A 14,890-nucleotide genomic window follows, 5' to 3' on the forward strand; every position below is an offset into this window, starting at 1 on the left:
GCACTCCAGCCTGGGCGGCAGAGCGAGACTCCGTCTCAAAAAAAAAAAAAAAAAAAAAAGAAAGAAGATGAATATATATTCAGAAAACCGTTCACTGTGTATTTCTTTTACAAACTGAACACATATACCCAACACCCAGATCAAGAGAAAGAATACTACCAGTGGTGTCCCTACATGATCCCTTCTCAGTCACTCATTTTTCGTTAGGTATTTGCCATGTTTCTCCTCACAAGAATTTTAAGGACCTTATCTGTCTTGCTTGCAGCTATACCCCTAACATTTAGGACCTTATCTGTCTTCTTTGCTGCTGTACCCCTAACATATGAAAAACTGCTTCACAAATTGATTCAGCATAAACACTGAATAAATTAATTTTAAAAGTAGAAGAAGGTCGGGTGCGATGGCTCACACTTGTAATCCCAGCACTTTGGGAGGCTGAGGTGGGTGAATCACCTGAGGTCAGGAGTTTGAGACCAGGTTGGCCAACATGGCGAAACCCTGTCTTTACTAAAAATACAAAAATTAACCAGGTGTGGTGGCAGACACCTGTAGTCCCAACTACCTAGGAGGCTGAGGTAGGAGAACTATTTGAACCCAGGAGGCGGAGGTTGCAGTGAGCCGAGATTGCACCACTGCATTCCAGCTTGGGTGGCAAGAGTGAAACTCCGTCTCAAAAAAAAAAAAAAGTAGAAGAGGACATGTAACACTGCCCTTCTTAGTCCCCATACCTCAATTTCAGCCCTTGAGGCACCTACAAAGGCTTCCAAGGGACAAAGTTTGAAAACTGCTCCTGTAAAATCTAATACCCAAATATCCTAATATTCAAGCTCTTCATCTTCTCACACTATGCTTAGAACAAAGGTAGTAATCAAATGTGGGTTTCTTTCCTTCTCTCTACACATTTCACACCTACCTATATCACTCAAATTGATCTAAGACCACAATAAAGAAATTCTGCAAATGGAAAAGGTGACAGAGGAAAGGTAGTCCTTAATGTTGAGTTTACTAGAGCAGGGTGAACTCACTCTTGGATATACAGATATACTCACTGCGGGGACAGTAATCCTCATCAGCAGAGACTGTGTGGTCTTTGCAGTGATGGTTGAATCGGTAGTCAATGCTATCATGTACCCAGCCTTTTTCAATGAATAATCCTGGAACTTCATCTGAGAAGAGCCAGTATCTACAAATCACAACCAGTATTATTAAGACAATGAATAGATCAGGATTGCAGGATGATTTTACTGCTGGAGAAGATAATTACAGAGTATCACTGAGCATTCAAAACCACAGTTTACGGAATTCTTCCCCTTCAGAACTCTAGACAGATAAAAATTGCAAGGTAAATCAAAGTATATGAGAAATGTTGAAACTGGAAACTAGTTTAGTGTCTGTAATTTTTGTAACTTTTTTTTTTTTTTGAGACAGTCTCGCTGTCACCCAGGCAGGAGTGCAGTGGCCAGATCTCAGCTCACTGCAAGCTCCGCCTCCCGGGTTTATGCCATTCTCCTGCCTCAGCCTCCCGAGTAGCTGCGACTACAGGCGCCCCCGGCCTCACCCGGCTAGTTTTTTATATTTTTTAGTAGAGAGAGGGTTTCACCAGGTTAGCCAGGATGGTCTCAATGTCCTGACCTTATGATCCGCCCGCCTCAGCCTCCCAAAGTGCTGGGATTACAGGTTTGAGCCACCGTGCCCGGCCACTTCTTTCTTTTTTTAATGGAAATAGGGTCTCGCTATGTTGGCCAGGCTGGTCTTGAACTACTGGCCTCAAGCAACCCTCTTGCCTCAGCGTCCCAAAGTGTTAGGATTACAGGTGTGAGCCACCATGCCCAGCCCCAATTTGTGTAACTACTAATATTTCTCCTTCTTTAGGTTTTACAAAATGTATGCATTTAAAACCTATTATCATTTTTAAAGACTTGTATTTGGATTACATTTCACCTATCACCATCATGTAAGCTTCCTACTTGTGGTATCTTCAAGGGCATGAATATGTCTTACTTAACTTGCAACTCTAGCATTTGGCAGTTAATATTCAATAATCGTCAACAATTCTGTTTCCAAACAGAAATGGAAAACTGAAGAGAGAAGCCTGCCTATTCTTGTACTTTAGGAAATTTTCATAACTAACAGCAATGTAAATAGTCCTAAAGAAAACAAAAATTCGGTTGAGGAACTAACCTATTATGGTTTCGATCTGTGCCAATAGGAGTCCTGCGCATGACTAGTTTGGCCTTGGCAATCCCTTCCTGGAAAGCTTTCTCAGCAGCTGCCTTGTGCTTCCGTATTCGTTCTTCTTCAGCTTGGCGTTCCAGTTTTACTGTTAAAAAGACTCAATCAGATATTTTCCTAGTAAATCCCACTCTTACAAATTAAATAAAATATGGAGTAAAAAGTGTCTAGTGTACAGCAGTTGTTTATAAAATCTTAGTTTGCTTTCCCTAATTCTAATGTTGTAAGAAATGACATGTGAGGCAGCAACATCTAGTCCTCCTACACTCCTTGAATTTTGGTGACATCTCATCCCTCAACTCAATGCAAAATCTTTCAGCTCCAAAATATCACTTCTTTTTGTTTTAGTTTTGAGGCAGAGTCTTGCTCTGTCACCCAGGCTGGAGTGCAGTGGCGCGATCTCAGCTCACTGCAACCTCTGCCTCCCAGGTTCAAGCAATTCTCTTGCCTCAGCCTCCCGAATGTAGCTAGACTACAGGCACACACCACCATGTCCAGCTAATTCTGGCATTTTTAGTAGAGACAGGGTTTCCCCATGTTGTCCAGGCTCGTCTCGAACTCCTGACCTCAAATGATTCACCCATCTCAGCCTCCCAAAGTGCTGAGATTACAGGCATGAACCACTATACCCGGCCAAAATATCACTTCTTAATATATTTTAAACAATCCTGAAGAAACAGTTAACAGTCCATAAATGGGACTAACTGAAACATCTTCTGACAGGTGCACCTACAGGATCCTCAAAAAGATCACAATAAATAAAACCAGTAAAGTAACTATTTCAAAATAAAACATACTTCAGTCCTGAGGAATCTGACAGTAATTTGGCTTAACAGCCCTGATGACAAGAAAAAAAAAAACTGGAAAACGGTAGGGGAGCACTTATGAATAATAATTATTTTACACTGAACACCTATTTTTCTAATTATTCAGCAAGTTACTGTTAATGATAAAAATTTTATTTCTGATTATTCATTAATTAGGTTTGAAATTTCCCTCAACGACAAAAGCAGCCCACTAATTTTGAAAGTTTTTCCATAATTGTCACAAACCCTGACACCATAGGGTACACAGCAATGCTATATACATTGTCACAATTTTTAAAAATTGTTTATTATTTTTTTAGAGACAGGGTCTTACTATGTTTGCCCACGCTGGTCTCAAACTTCTGGGCTCAAGCAATCCTCCTGCCTCGGTTTCTCAGAGTGCTGGCATTAGAGGTGTGAGCCATTATACTCAGCCCCAAGAATTTTTAACGCTGATTGTCTTATTGACAATAACATTTACAATAAGATGTGAATCTGGAAAATACATCTGTCTAAAGATGTTACTTTAAAAACTTAAGATAAATTTCATTTATTTAAAACATGTAATTTGTTACCTTTGATAAACAGTTTTCTAGCCCAAATGACACTGTATGTTTTTAACAATGTTTATAGTAAAACATAGTACAAAGGTAAAAGATAAAAAAGAGGGAGAGAGAGAGAAAGAATGAGTGAGTGATGGCCCAATTACAGTGAAGGAAATGTTTAGTCTCCCAAGACTACAAACAAAGAAACACAAACCAACTTAGGACAAGTCACCAAAGCAAGACCCAAGTTCTGACTCAGAGGTTATAGCACTGAACTAGTTATCCAAAGACCTGAACTCTAATCCAAATACTGATCTTGGTAAAATATTAATATCCCGTCCTTTGTTTCTATACAAATAACAGAATATCATCTTCTTTTCCTTTCTCTTAAGATAAATATGAAACACAGTGAAGCAGTCCAAAAATGCAAGAAAAAATTATTACGTTTCCCGTAAAACAGAGCTGAACGTTTTAACCTACATTCTGCTTTATCTGGAGTACAGTTACACTTTTTTCTCTCTTTTTTTGAGACAGAGTTTCTCTCGTGTTGCCCAGGCTGGAGTGCAATGGTGTGATACCGCCTCACCGCAACCTCCACCTCCCAGGTTCAAGCAATACTTCTGCCTCAGTCTACCGAGTAGCTGGGATTACAAGCATGTGTCACCACACCCAGCTAATTTTGTATTTTAGTGGAGACAAGGTTTCTCTGTGTTGGTCAGGCTGGTCTTGAACTCCCAACCTCAGGTGATCCGCCCACCTCAGCTTCCCCAAGTGCTGGGATTACAGGCGTGAGCCACTGCGCCCGGCCGCAGTTATACTTTCTTGATAGGTTTTGTTTTGTTTTGAGATGGAGTCTCGCCCTGTCACCCAGCCTGGAGTGCAATGGCGCGATCTCGGCTCACTGCAACCTCTGACTCCCTGGTTCAAGCGATTATCCTGCCTCAGCTGTCCTGAGTAGCTGGAATTACAGGCGTGCACCACCACGCCCAGCTAATTTTTTTTGTTTTGTTTTTGAGACACAGTCTTGCTCTCTCCCCCAGGCTGGAGTGCGGCGGTGCAATCTTGGCTCACTGCAACCTTGGACTCCCTGGTTCAAGCAACTCTCCTGCCTCAGCATCCTGAGTAGCTGGGATTACAGGCATGCGCCACCACGCCAGGCTAATTTTTGTATTTTCAGTAGAGACAGGGTTTTACCATGTTGGACAGAATGGTCTTGATCTCCTGACCTTGTGATCCACCCGCCTCAGCCTCCCAAAGTGCTGGGATTACAGGTGTGAGCCACCGCGCCCCCAGCTAATTTTTTGTATGTTGGCCAGGCTGGTCTCAAATTCCTGACCTCATGATCCACCCGCCTCAGCCTCCCAAAGTGTAGGATTACAGGCGTGAGCCACGGAGCCTGGATCTTCATAGGTCTTTAAAATTGTAAATACAATGGGCAGGGGCGGTGGCTCACGCCTTTAATCCCAGCAATTTGGGAAGTTGAGGCAGGCGGTTCACTTGAGGTCGGAGTTTGAGACCAGCTGAGCCAACATGATGAATCCCCATCTCTACTAAAAATACAAAATTTAGCTGGGCATGGTAGCGGACGTCTTGTTATCCCAGCTACTCAAGAGGCTAAGGCACGGGAATGGCTTGAACCTGGGAGACAGAGGTTGCAGAGAGCCAAGATCACACCACTGCACTCCAGCCTGGGCGACAGAGCAATGCTCTGTATCCAAAAAAATAAATAAAATGGAAAGTATACATTATATATGTGTACTCAGGCACAGTATGCATATATATGTGAAAATATTTCAACGGCCTTAAGTAGTGTAAACTAAAATTTATTCTAAAAGGAATACACATTTTCTAATAAAAGAACTATAGAAATCGGGTGTGGTGGCTCAGGCGTATAATCCCAGCAGCTTAGGAGGCTGAAGTGGGAAGATCACTTGAGGTTAGGGATTCAATACTAACCTCCACAAATAATAAAAAGATTGGCCAGGCGTGACATATGCCTGTAGTCCCAGCTGCCCGGGAGGCTGAAGTGGGAGGATCACTTGAGCCCAAGAGGTCAAGGCTGCAGGGAGCTGAGATCACACTGCTGTACTCCAGCCTGGGTGACAGAATGAGACTTTGTCTCAAAATAAAATAAAAAAGAAAATGTTGAAAAAGAACAAGCTGGAAGATCAACACTTCCCTATTCCGAAACTTACTACAAAGCAATCAGCACAGTGTGGCTTTAACATAGAGACAGACATACAGATCACTGAAATAGAATTCAGAGTCCAGAAATAAGCTAACGTATCCTAGAGTCGTATGATTTTTGACAAGTCTGTTAAGGCCATTCAATGGGGAAAGGTTTACCATTTCAAAAAATGACACTGGGACAACTGGAGAGCCACATGTAAAAAAAAATAAAGCTGAACTTTTACCTTACACTATAAAAATTAGCTGAAAATAAAAGACCTAAATTTCAGATGTAAAACTACAAGATATCTGGAAGAAAACAAGAGTAAATTTTCATGACCCCAGGTTTGGCAACAGATCCTTAAATCTAACATCAAATCTACGAGTAACAAAAGAATAAATAGATAAAATGAACCTCATCAAATTTAAAAAACTTTTGTGCTTCAAATGATACTACTAAGAAAGTTAAAGGACAGGACAGGTGCAGCAGCTCACAGCTGTAATCCCAGCACTTTGGGAGGTCGAGGCAGGCGGATTACTTGAGGTCAGAAGTTCGAGACCAGCTTGCTCAACATGGTGAAACCCCATCTCTACTAAAAATACAAAATTAGCCAAGCGTGGTGGCACATACCTATAATCCCAGCTACTTGGGAGGCTGAGGCAAGAGAATCACTTGAATCCAAGAGGCAGAGGCTGCAGGGAGCCGAGATCACACCACTGCACTCCAGCGTGGGCACAAAAAAGTGTGAAACTCCGTCTCCCAAGAAAAATAAAAATAAAAAAAAAAGTGAAAGAACAACACACAAAATAGATGAAAATATTTGTAGACCAGGTATCTGACAGAGAATTGTATCTAGAATATATAAAGAACTGTTACAACTCAATAATAAACAAACAACTCAATTTAATTACGGGCAAATGATCTGAATTACTACTTCTCCAAAGATACACAGGTGGCCAGGAGACACATGAAAAGATGTTCAACATCATTAGCCATCAAAGAAATGCAAATCAAAACCACAATGAGATACCATTTCACACCCACTAGGATGACTACCATCAAAAAGTCAGAAAATAACAAGTATTGATGAGGACAGAGAAAAGTCAGAACCTTTAATTCGCTGCTGGCAGGCATGTAAAATTGTGCAGCCACTTTGGAAAACAGTCTGGCAGTTTCTCAAATGGTTAAACATAACCATATGACCCAACAATCTCATTCTAGGTATTAACTCTAAAGAAATCAAAGTACATGACTGCTCAGAAACTCATACACCAATGTTTATGGCAGCATTATTCATAACAGCAAAGGATGAAAACAATCTAAATGTTTATGAAGTGATGAATGAGAAACAAAACGTGGTATATCCAAATAATGGAATATTATCCAGCCACAAAAGGGAATGAAGTACTAACACATGTTACAACATGGATGAACCTGGAGAACATGTTAAGTGAAAAAAGCCAGCCATGAAAAGGCTGCATATTATATGAGTGCATTTACATGAAATATCCAGAATAGGTAAATCCATAGACATAGAGAACAGACTGGTGGTTGCCGGGGGATGGGGACAAGGGGGAAGAATGAGTGACTTTTGGGTTTTCTTTTAAAAAGGTTTTGGGGCCAGGCGCGGTGCGGTGGCTAGCCTGGCATGGTGGCTGGCCAGGTGCAGTGGCTCACACCTGTAATCCCAGCACTTTGGGGGGCTAAGGCAGGTGGATCAGGACTTCGAAACCAGCCTGGCCAACATGGAGAAACCCCGTCTCTAAACACAAAAATTGACCAGGCATGATGGCGCGTGCCTATAATCCCAGCTACTCGGGAGGCTGAGGCAGGAGAATCACTTGAATCCAGGAGGCGGAGGTTGCAGTGAGTCAAGATTGCACCACTGCACTCCAACCTCTCAGGAAAAAAGAAAAAAGGTTTTGGAACTAAATAGAGGTAGTCTATTTTGTGACTGGCTTCCTTCACTTAGCATAGTGTTTTCAAGATTCATTCAGCTGTAGCATGTAAAACATTATGCTAAGTGAAAGTCACAAAAGACTACCTATTTATTATAGAATTCATTTACAGAAAACGTCCAGAATAGCAAATCTGTAGAGACAAAGTAGACTGGTGGTTGCTCAGGGCTGGGGAGGATGGGTGAATGAGGATGGGTGAATGGGGTAATGACAGTTCATGGGTAGGTTTCTTTCTGAGATGATAAAAATGTTACAAAATTGACTGTGGCAATGGTTGTACATTATCTGTGAATCTACTGAAAACACTAAATCATACACAATAAGCGAACTAATTATACGTATGTCGATTATTTCTTAATAAAGCTGCTTTTTAGAAGTTCAGATTTGAGCCGGGCGCGGTGGCTCAAGCCTGTAATCCCAGCACTTTGGGAGGCCGAGACGGGCGGATCACGAGGTCAGGAGATCGAGACCATCCTGGCTAACACGGTGAAACCCCGTCTCTACTAAAAAATACAAAAAGCTAGCCGGGCGAGGTGGCGGGCGTCTGTAGTCCCAGCTACTCGGGAGGCTGAGGCAGGAGAATGGCGTAAACCCGGGAGGCGGAGCTTGCAGTGAGCTGAGATCCGACCACTGCACTCCAGCCCGGGCGACAGAGCGAGACTCCGTCTCAAAAAAAAAAAAAAAAAAAAAAAAAAAAAAAAAAAAAAAGAAGTTCAGATTTGATGGTGCCATCAAAGCCCAAAATTTTTAAGTTCTTAAATCTTAAAGGACAGATTACTGTCTGAGTTGGTGACTGTGCTAGGGGCTTCAAATATCCTGTCAACCAATTTTACAATAATCTTATCAAGCATATGAGGAAAGTGAGGCACGGGTAAGTAACCTGCCCAAAGGAACACTGTACAACTAAGTCCGAGCTAGGATCTGAATCCAGGTCAGTCAACTCCTGAGTCCTGTGTTGTTTTCACTATGCTTATGTGTAGATTTGGTCCTTTAGGGAACCCAGAAAAGATGGCAACATCACACTAACTTATTAACTAATCAGAATGCCAGGCTGAATACTCCAGCTAAAATATGAAATTATCAATAGAATAAAAAATAAAATACGTACCAATAGGTGCCAGGTTATTACATACAGAAATAAGTAAACAGAGACCCTACCATTACCTCAATAATTTCCTTTCTTTTACTATCTTCTACAGAGCTTCCCCTTTTCTCTCAGCATGAAATTTTACCTTTCATTTCTCTTTCCTGGATTTCCCGTTCTTTCTTAGCTTGAATGGCAAGCAATCTTCTGCTCTTCACAGCACTAATCATGTCTTCAGCTTCTGTATCCACTTGGGGCTCAAACTTCACAATTTCTTTTTTCCTGTCAGTTTTGCCTAACCCATTCTCCACTTTTCCATTTTCTTTATTTTTGGCTTCCATTTCTTTCCGTTTCTGTTTCTCTGCTCTCTTCTTATCATTTTCTTCCTTCAACACAGCAAGCCGTTCCTTCCACAACTCTGCAGACATCTGCTGCCTGGTCTCCATGTGGTCTTGCACAGAGTATGTCATGAGGATCCGGTGGCACAGTGCTGTCAAGATCTGTAACTTCTCTTCTGACGTCAGCTCAAAGAATTCAGAGGTCTCCAGCTTTTCTAGGAACTCATCTCGTACCTCATTATCCTCAAATGCAGCTGAATCTTTATTGTCATCTGTGTCTGAGCCCTCGCTTTCCTCCTGAACATCACATCTACGCAAGCAGAGCCGCACCAGCTCTGAAACAGAATGCAGAGTCAAGGGGATTTCCGACAGCTTCATTCCCAATTCACCATAGTCTTCTGCTATCTCATCTTGTAGTAGGGTCTGTAAGAGGATGACCAACACCCTATTAAGGTATAAAAAGCCACCCTTATCTGCACTTAAGGCTTCCATAAGGGACACAGCAGTAATAGGATACTGAGCATCTGGTAAAAGTAGCCCAGAATAACAGCTCAAGAATTCCACCACCATGGCCACATCCCCAAACAGCGTGTTGGGCAGCCCTTCAGGGGTATCCACCAATCTGAATGCTGGAAGGTTTTTGCCAGTTAACTCTTGGTCCTCATATCGCTTCTGTTTTTCTAATCTCTCAAGCATTTCTTTCTCTCTTCGTTCTTTGGCTTTTTCCTTCAACTTCTTTTTCAGTTCCTCCCGTTTCTTTTTCAAATATTCTTTCCGTTGCTCTTCAGACATAGAAGCCCACCTCTTTTTGTGCTCTAGAAGTTCATAGCGCTTTTGAACAAGACTTCGCAATTCTTCTGGGAGACGAGCTCTATCTTCACTAGAGAGAAGACGAGCTGTTTTGGAGATAACACAGGACAGGGCGCTCCTCTTGTCCTCCCTGTCTTTATTTTCTTTGTAGTAGGCAATGAGGTGTAGGGCTGCAGGAGGCAGATGTTTATGAGGTTTACTAGAGGACCTCGGTGTACCCCCAGAATTCCGTGGGGTTCGCGTCATCTTCTGTGTACCTTTGGCCATATCCAACAGAGTCATCTGCTTCATTTTGGTTTTAGGAGTCTTCAGTCCCTTTTTGGGAGATTTGGAATTCCCTGTGGATTTCTGTCCATTCAGGATGCCTTTGCTTCTGCCCTTTGCCTTCAAAGGCTTGTCACTGTGCTTTCCTGGTTTCTTGGCAGGTGGACCTTTTTTAGGAATGTGAAAGTTGGTGTGCAGCTTATTGGGAGACATCATCTTCATCATTTCTTCTAGATGTTCTTCAGGAGATTTGGAATTCTTTGAGTTCTTCACTTTGAGTGGTGAGCCACTCAATGACTTCTTCAAGTGTACATGACACCATAACTTAGGATTTAGTGGTGAACTAAGAGAAGAGTTGTCTGTCTTGGATTTCTTTGAGGGCTTCCTGTCTGGGGATCCAGTATTCTTCCTCTTAGTAGAAGGGTTGAGAGTCATATACTAGAATTTAAGAATAGGAGCAAAATTAATTTTAAAATCTAAAACTAACTTTAGCAACATTTAAGCATCTTAAAGGCCCTCTTCCCCAGCTATTCAGGTAAAGCTACGTATTCATATCTCTTCATAGATACTTTGTCCCTGAAAAAAGCAAAGACATGAACGTAAGCTAAGGTTTTTACCATGTCAACACAAAATTCCCTTGACATCCAGACTTAATACTAGACATTTTTGCTATGTAACTAGTTCTCTGTTTATATATATATTAATGGTTCTTAAATATTTAAACAAAATCTGTGAACCCCTCCACCAGAAATATTAGACAAAAACTACGCACACAATTTCAGAGAATCCATCCATGGACTGCAGGTTAAGGATATATGATCTACAAAATGGCAGTATCTGAAAAGTTTAAAATGCACTGTTCTTGAAACAAGAATGAATTTTCATCCTTTCACTGTTGGTAACTATTCAGGACATTTTACGCTTTTAAGCAGAAATGATACTGCTTAAAGTACTTTTGTCTAAACTCTAAGGCACATTTTCTGATAAAAGCAACAACTAGTGTAAGAACGTGAACACTGCTCACAGATAAAGACACCTCCTGACCTGGGCCTCAAACTCCCCTTTGTCCTCACTCCACACTATTTTTTTTTTTTTTTGAGATGGAGTTTCGCTCTTTTTGCCCAGGCTGGAATACAATGGCGCATTCTTGGCTCACCACAACCTCTGCCTCCTGGGTTCAAGCAATTCTCCTGCCTCAGCCTCCCAAGTAGCTGGGATTACAGGCATGCGCCACCATGCCTGGCTAATTTTTGTATTTTCAGTAGAGACAGGGTTTTACCGTGTTGGCCAGAATGGTCTTGATCTCCTGACCTTGTGATCCACCCGCCTCAGCCTCCCAAAGTGCTGGGATTACAGGTGTGAGCCACCGCGCCCCCAGCTAATTTTTTGTATGTTGGCCAGGCTGGTCTCAAATTCCTGACCTCATGATCCACCCGCCTCAGCCTCCCAAAGTGTAGGATTACAGGCGTGAGCCACGGAGCCTGGATCTTCATAGGTCTTTAAAATTGTAAATACAATGGGCAGGGGCGGTGGCTCACGCCTTTAATCCCAGCAATTTGGGAAGTTGAGGCAGGCGGTTCACTTGAGGTCGGAGTTTGAGACCAGCTGAGCCAACATGATGAATCCCCATCTCTACTAAAAATACAAAATTTAGCTGGGCATGGTAGCGGACGTCTTGTTATCCCAGCTACTCAAGAGGCTAAGGCACGGGAATGGCTTGAACCTGGGAGACAGAGGTTGCAGAGAGCCAAGATCACACCACTGCACTCCAGCCTGGGCGACAGAGCAATGCTCTGTATCCAAAAAAATAAATAAAATGGAAAGTATACATTATATATGTGTACTCAGGCACAGTATGCATATATATGTGAAAATATTTCAACGGCCTTAAGTAGTGTAAACTAAAATTTATTCTAAAAGGAATACACATTTTCTAATAAAAGAACTATAGAAATCGGGTGTGGTGGCTCAGGCGTATAATCCCAGCAGCTTAGGAGGCTGAAGTGGGAAGATCACTTGAGGTTAGGGATTCAATACTAACCTCCACAAATAATAAAAAGATTGGCCAGGCGTGACATATGCCTGTAGTCCCAGCTGCCCGGGAGGCTGAAGTGGGAGGATCACTTGAGCCCAAGAGGTCAAGGCTGCAGGGAGCTGAGATCACACTGCTGTACTCCAGCCTGGGTGACAGAATGAGACTTTGTCTCAAAATAAAATAAAAAAGAAAATGTTGAAAAAGAACAAGCTGGAAGATCAACACTTCCCTATTCCGAAACTTACTACAAAGCAATCAGCACAGTGTGGCTTTAACATAGAGACAGACATACAGATCACTGAAATAGAATTCAGAGTCCAGAAATAAGCTAACGTATCCTAGAGTCGTATGATTTTTGACAAGTCTGTTAAGGCCATTCAATGGGGAAAGGTTTACCATTTCAAAAAATGACACTGGGACAACTGGAGAGCCACATGTAAAAAAAAATAAAGCTGAACTTTTACCTTACACTATAAAAATTAGCTGAAAATAAAAGACCTAAATTTCAGATGTAAAACTACAAGATATCTGGAAGAAAACAAGAGTAAATTTTCATGACCCCAGGTTTGGCAACAGATCCTTAAATCTAACATCAAATCTACGAGTAACAAAAGAATAAATAGATAAAATGAACCTCATCAAATTTAAAAAACTTTTGTGCTTCAAATGATACTACTAAGAAAGTTAAAGGACAGGACAGGTGCAGCAGCTCACAGCTGTAATCCCAGCACTTTGGGAGGTCGAGGCAGGCGGATTACTTGAGGTCAGAAGTTCGAGACCAGCTTGCTCAACATGGTGAAACCCCATCTCTACTAAAAATACAAAATTAGCCAAGCGTGGTGGCACATACCTATAATCCCAGCTACTTGGGAGGCTGAGGCAAGAGAATCACTTGAATCCAAGAGGCAGAGGCTGCAGGGAGCCGAGATCACACCACTGCACTCCAGCGTGGGCACAAAAAAGTGTGAAACTCCGTCTCCCAAGAAAAATAAAAATAAAAAAAAAAGTGAAAGAACAACACACAAAATAGATGAAAATATTTGTAGACCAGGTATCTGACAGAGAATTGTATCTAGAATATATAAAGAACTGTTACAACTCAATAATAAACAAACAACTCAATTTAATTACGGGCAAATGATCTGAATTACTACTTCTCCAAAGATACACAGGTGGCCAGGAGACACATGAAAAGATGTTCAACATCATTAGCCATCAAAGAAATGCAAATCAAAACCACAATGAGATACCATTTCACACCCACTAGGATGACTACCATCAAAAAGTCAGAAAATAACAAGTATTGATGAGGACAGAGAAAAGTCAGAACCTTTAATTCGCTGCTGGCAGGCATGTAAAATTGTGCAGCCACTTTGGAAAACAGTCTGGCAGTTTCTCAAATGGTTAAACATAACCATATGACCCAACAATCTCATTCTAGGTATTAACTCTAAAGAAATCAAAGTACATGACTGCTCAGAAACTCATACACCAATGTTTATGGCAGCATTATTCATAACAGCAAAGGATGAAAACAATCTAAATGTTTATGAAGTGATGAATGAGAAACAAAACGTGGTATATCCAAATAATGGAATATTATCCAGCCACAAAAGGGAATGAAGTACTAACACATGTTACAACATGGATGAACCTGGAGAACATGTTAAGTGAAAAAAGCCAGCCATGAAAAGGCTGCATATTATATGAGTGCATTTACATGAAATATCCAGAATAGGTAAATCCATAGACATAGAGAACAGACTGGTGGTTGCCGGGGGATGGGGACAAGGGGGAAGAATGAGTGACTTTTGGGTTTTCTTTTAAAAAGGTTTTGGGGCCAGGCGCGGTGCGGTGGCTAGCCTGGCATGGTGGCTGGCCAGGTGCAGTGGCTCACACCTGTAATCCCAGCACTTTGGGGGGCTAAGGCAGGTGGATCAGGACTTCGAAACCAGCCTGGCCAACATGGAGAAACCCCGTCTCTAAACACAAAAATTGACCAGGCATGATGGCGCGTGCCTATAATCCCAGCTACTCGGGAGGCTGAGGCAGGAGAATCACTTGAATCCAGGAGGCGGAGGTTGCAGTGAGTCAAGATTGCACCACTGCACTCCAACCTCTCAGGAAAAAAGAAAAAAGGTTTTGGAACTAAATAGAGGTAGTCTATTTTGTGACTGGCTTCCTTCACTTAGCATAGTGTTTTCAAGATTCATTCAGCTGTAGCATGTAAAACATTATGCTAAGTGAAAGTCACAAAAGACTACCTATTTATTATAGAATTCATTTACAGAAAACGTCCAGAATAGCAAATCTGTAGAGACAAAGTAGACTGGTGGTTGCTCAGGGCTGGGGAGGATGGGTGAATGAGGATGGGTGAATGGGGTAATGACAGTTCATGGGTAGGTTTCTTTCTGAGATGATAAAAATGTTACAAAATTGACTGTGGCAATGGTTGTACATTATCTGTGAATCTACTGAAAACACTAAATCATACACAATAAGCGAACTAATTATACGTATGTCGATTATTTCTTAATAAAGCTGCTTTTTAGAAGTTCAGATTTGAGCCGGGCGCGGTGGCTCAAGCCTGTAATCCCAGCACTTTGGGAGGCCGAGACGGGCGGATCACGAGGTCAGGAGATCGAGAC

At 41.9% G+C, this 14,890-nt stretch overlaps 1 protein-coding gene across 1 annotated transcript in view; it reads right to left on the reverse strand.

Annotated features, from left to right (window-relative positions):
- The window catches only part of BAZ1B (bromodomain adjacent to zinc finger domain, 1B), an 81,198-nt gene that overhangs the window by 30,068 nt on the left and 36,240 nt on the right, over positions 1–14,890 (reverse strand). The window contains exons 5-7 of the mRNA XM_011930398.1: positions 8,944–10,645; positions 2,182–2,320; positions 1,050–1,183 (exon numbers count right to left, since the gene is read on the reverse strand). Of these exons, the coding sequence (XP_011785788.1) occupies positions 1,050–1,183; positions 2,182–2,320; positions 8,944–10,645 (1,975 nt within the window). The remainder of the gene's footprint in view (positions 1–1,049; positions 1,184–2,181; positions 2,321–8,943; positions 10,646–14,890) is intronic.

This window comes from Colobus angolensis, unplaced genomic scaffold (genome assembly GCF_000951035.1).
Source record: "Colobus angolensis palliatus isolate OR3802 unplaced genomic scaffold, Cang.pa_1.0 Scaffold120, whole genome shotgun sequence".
Classification (NCBI taxonomy): Eukaryota; Metazoa; Chordata; class Mammalia; order Primates; family Cercopithecidae; genus Colobus; species Colobus angolensis.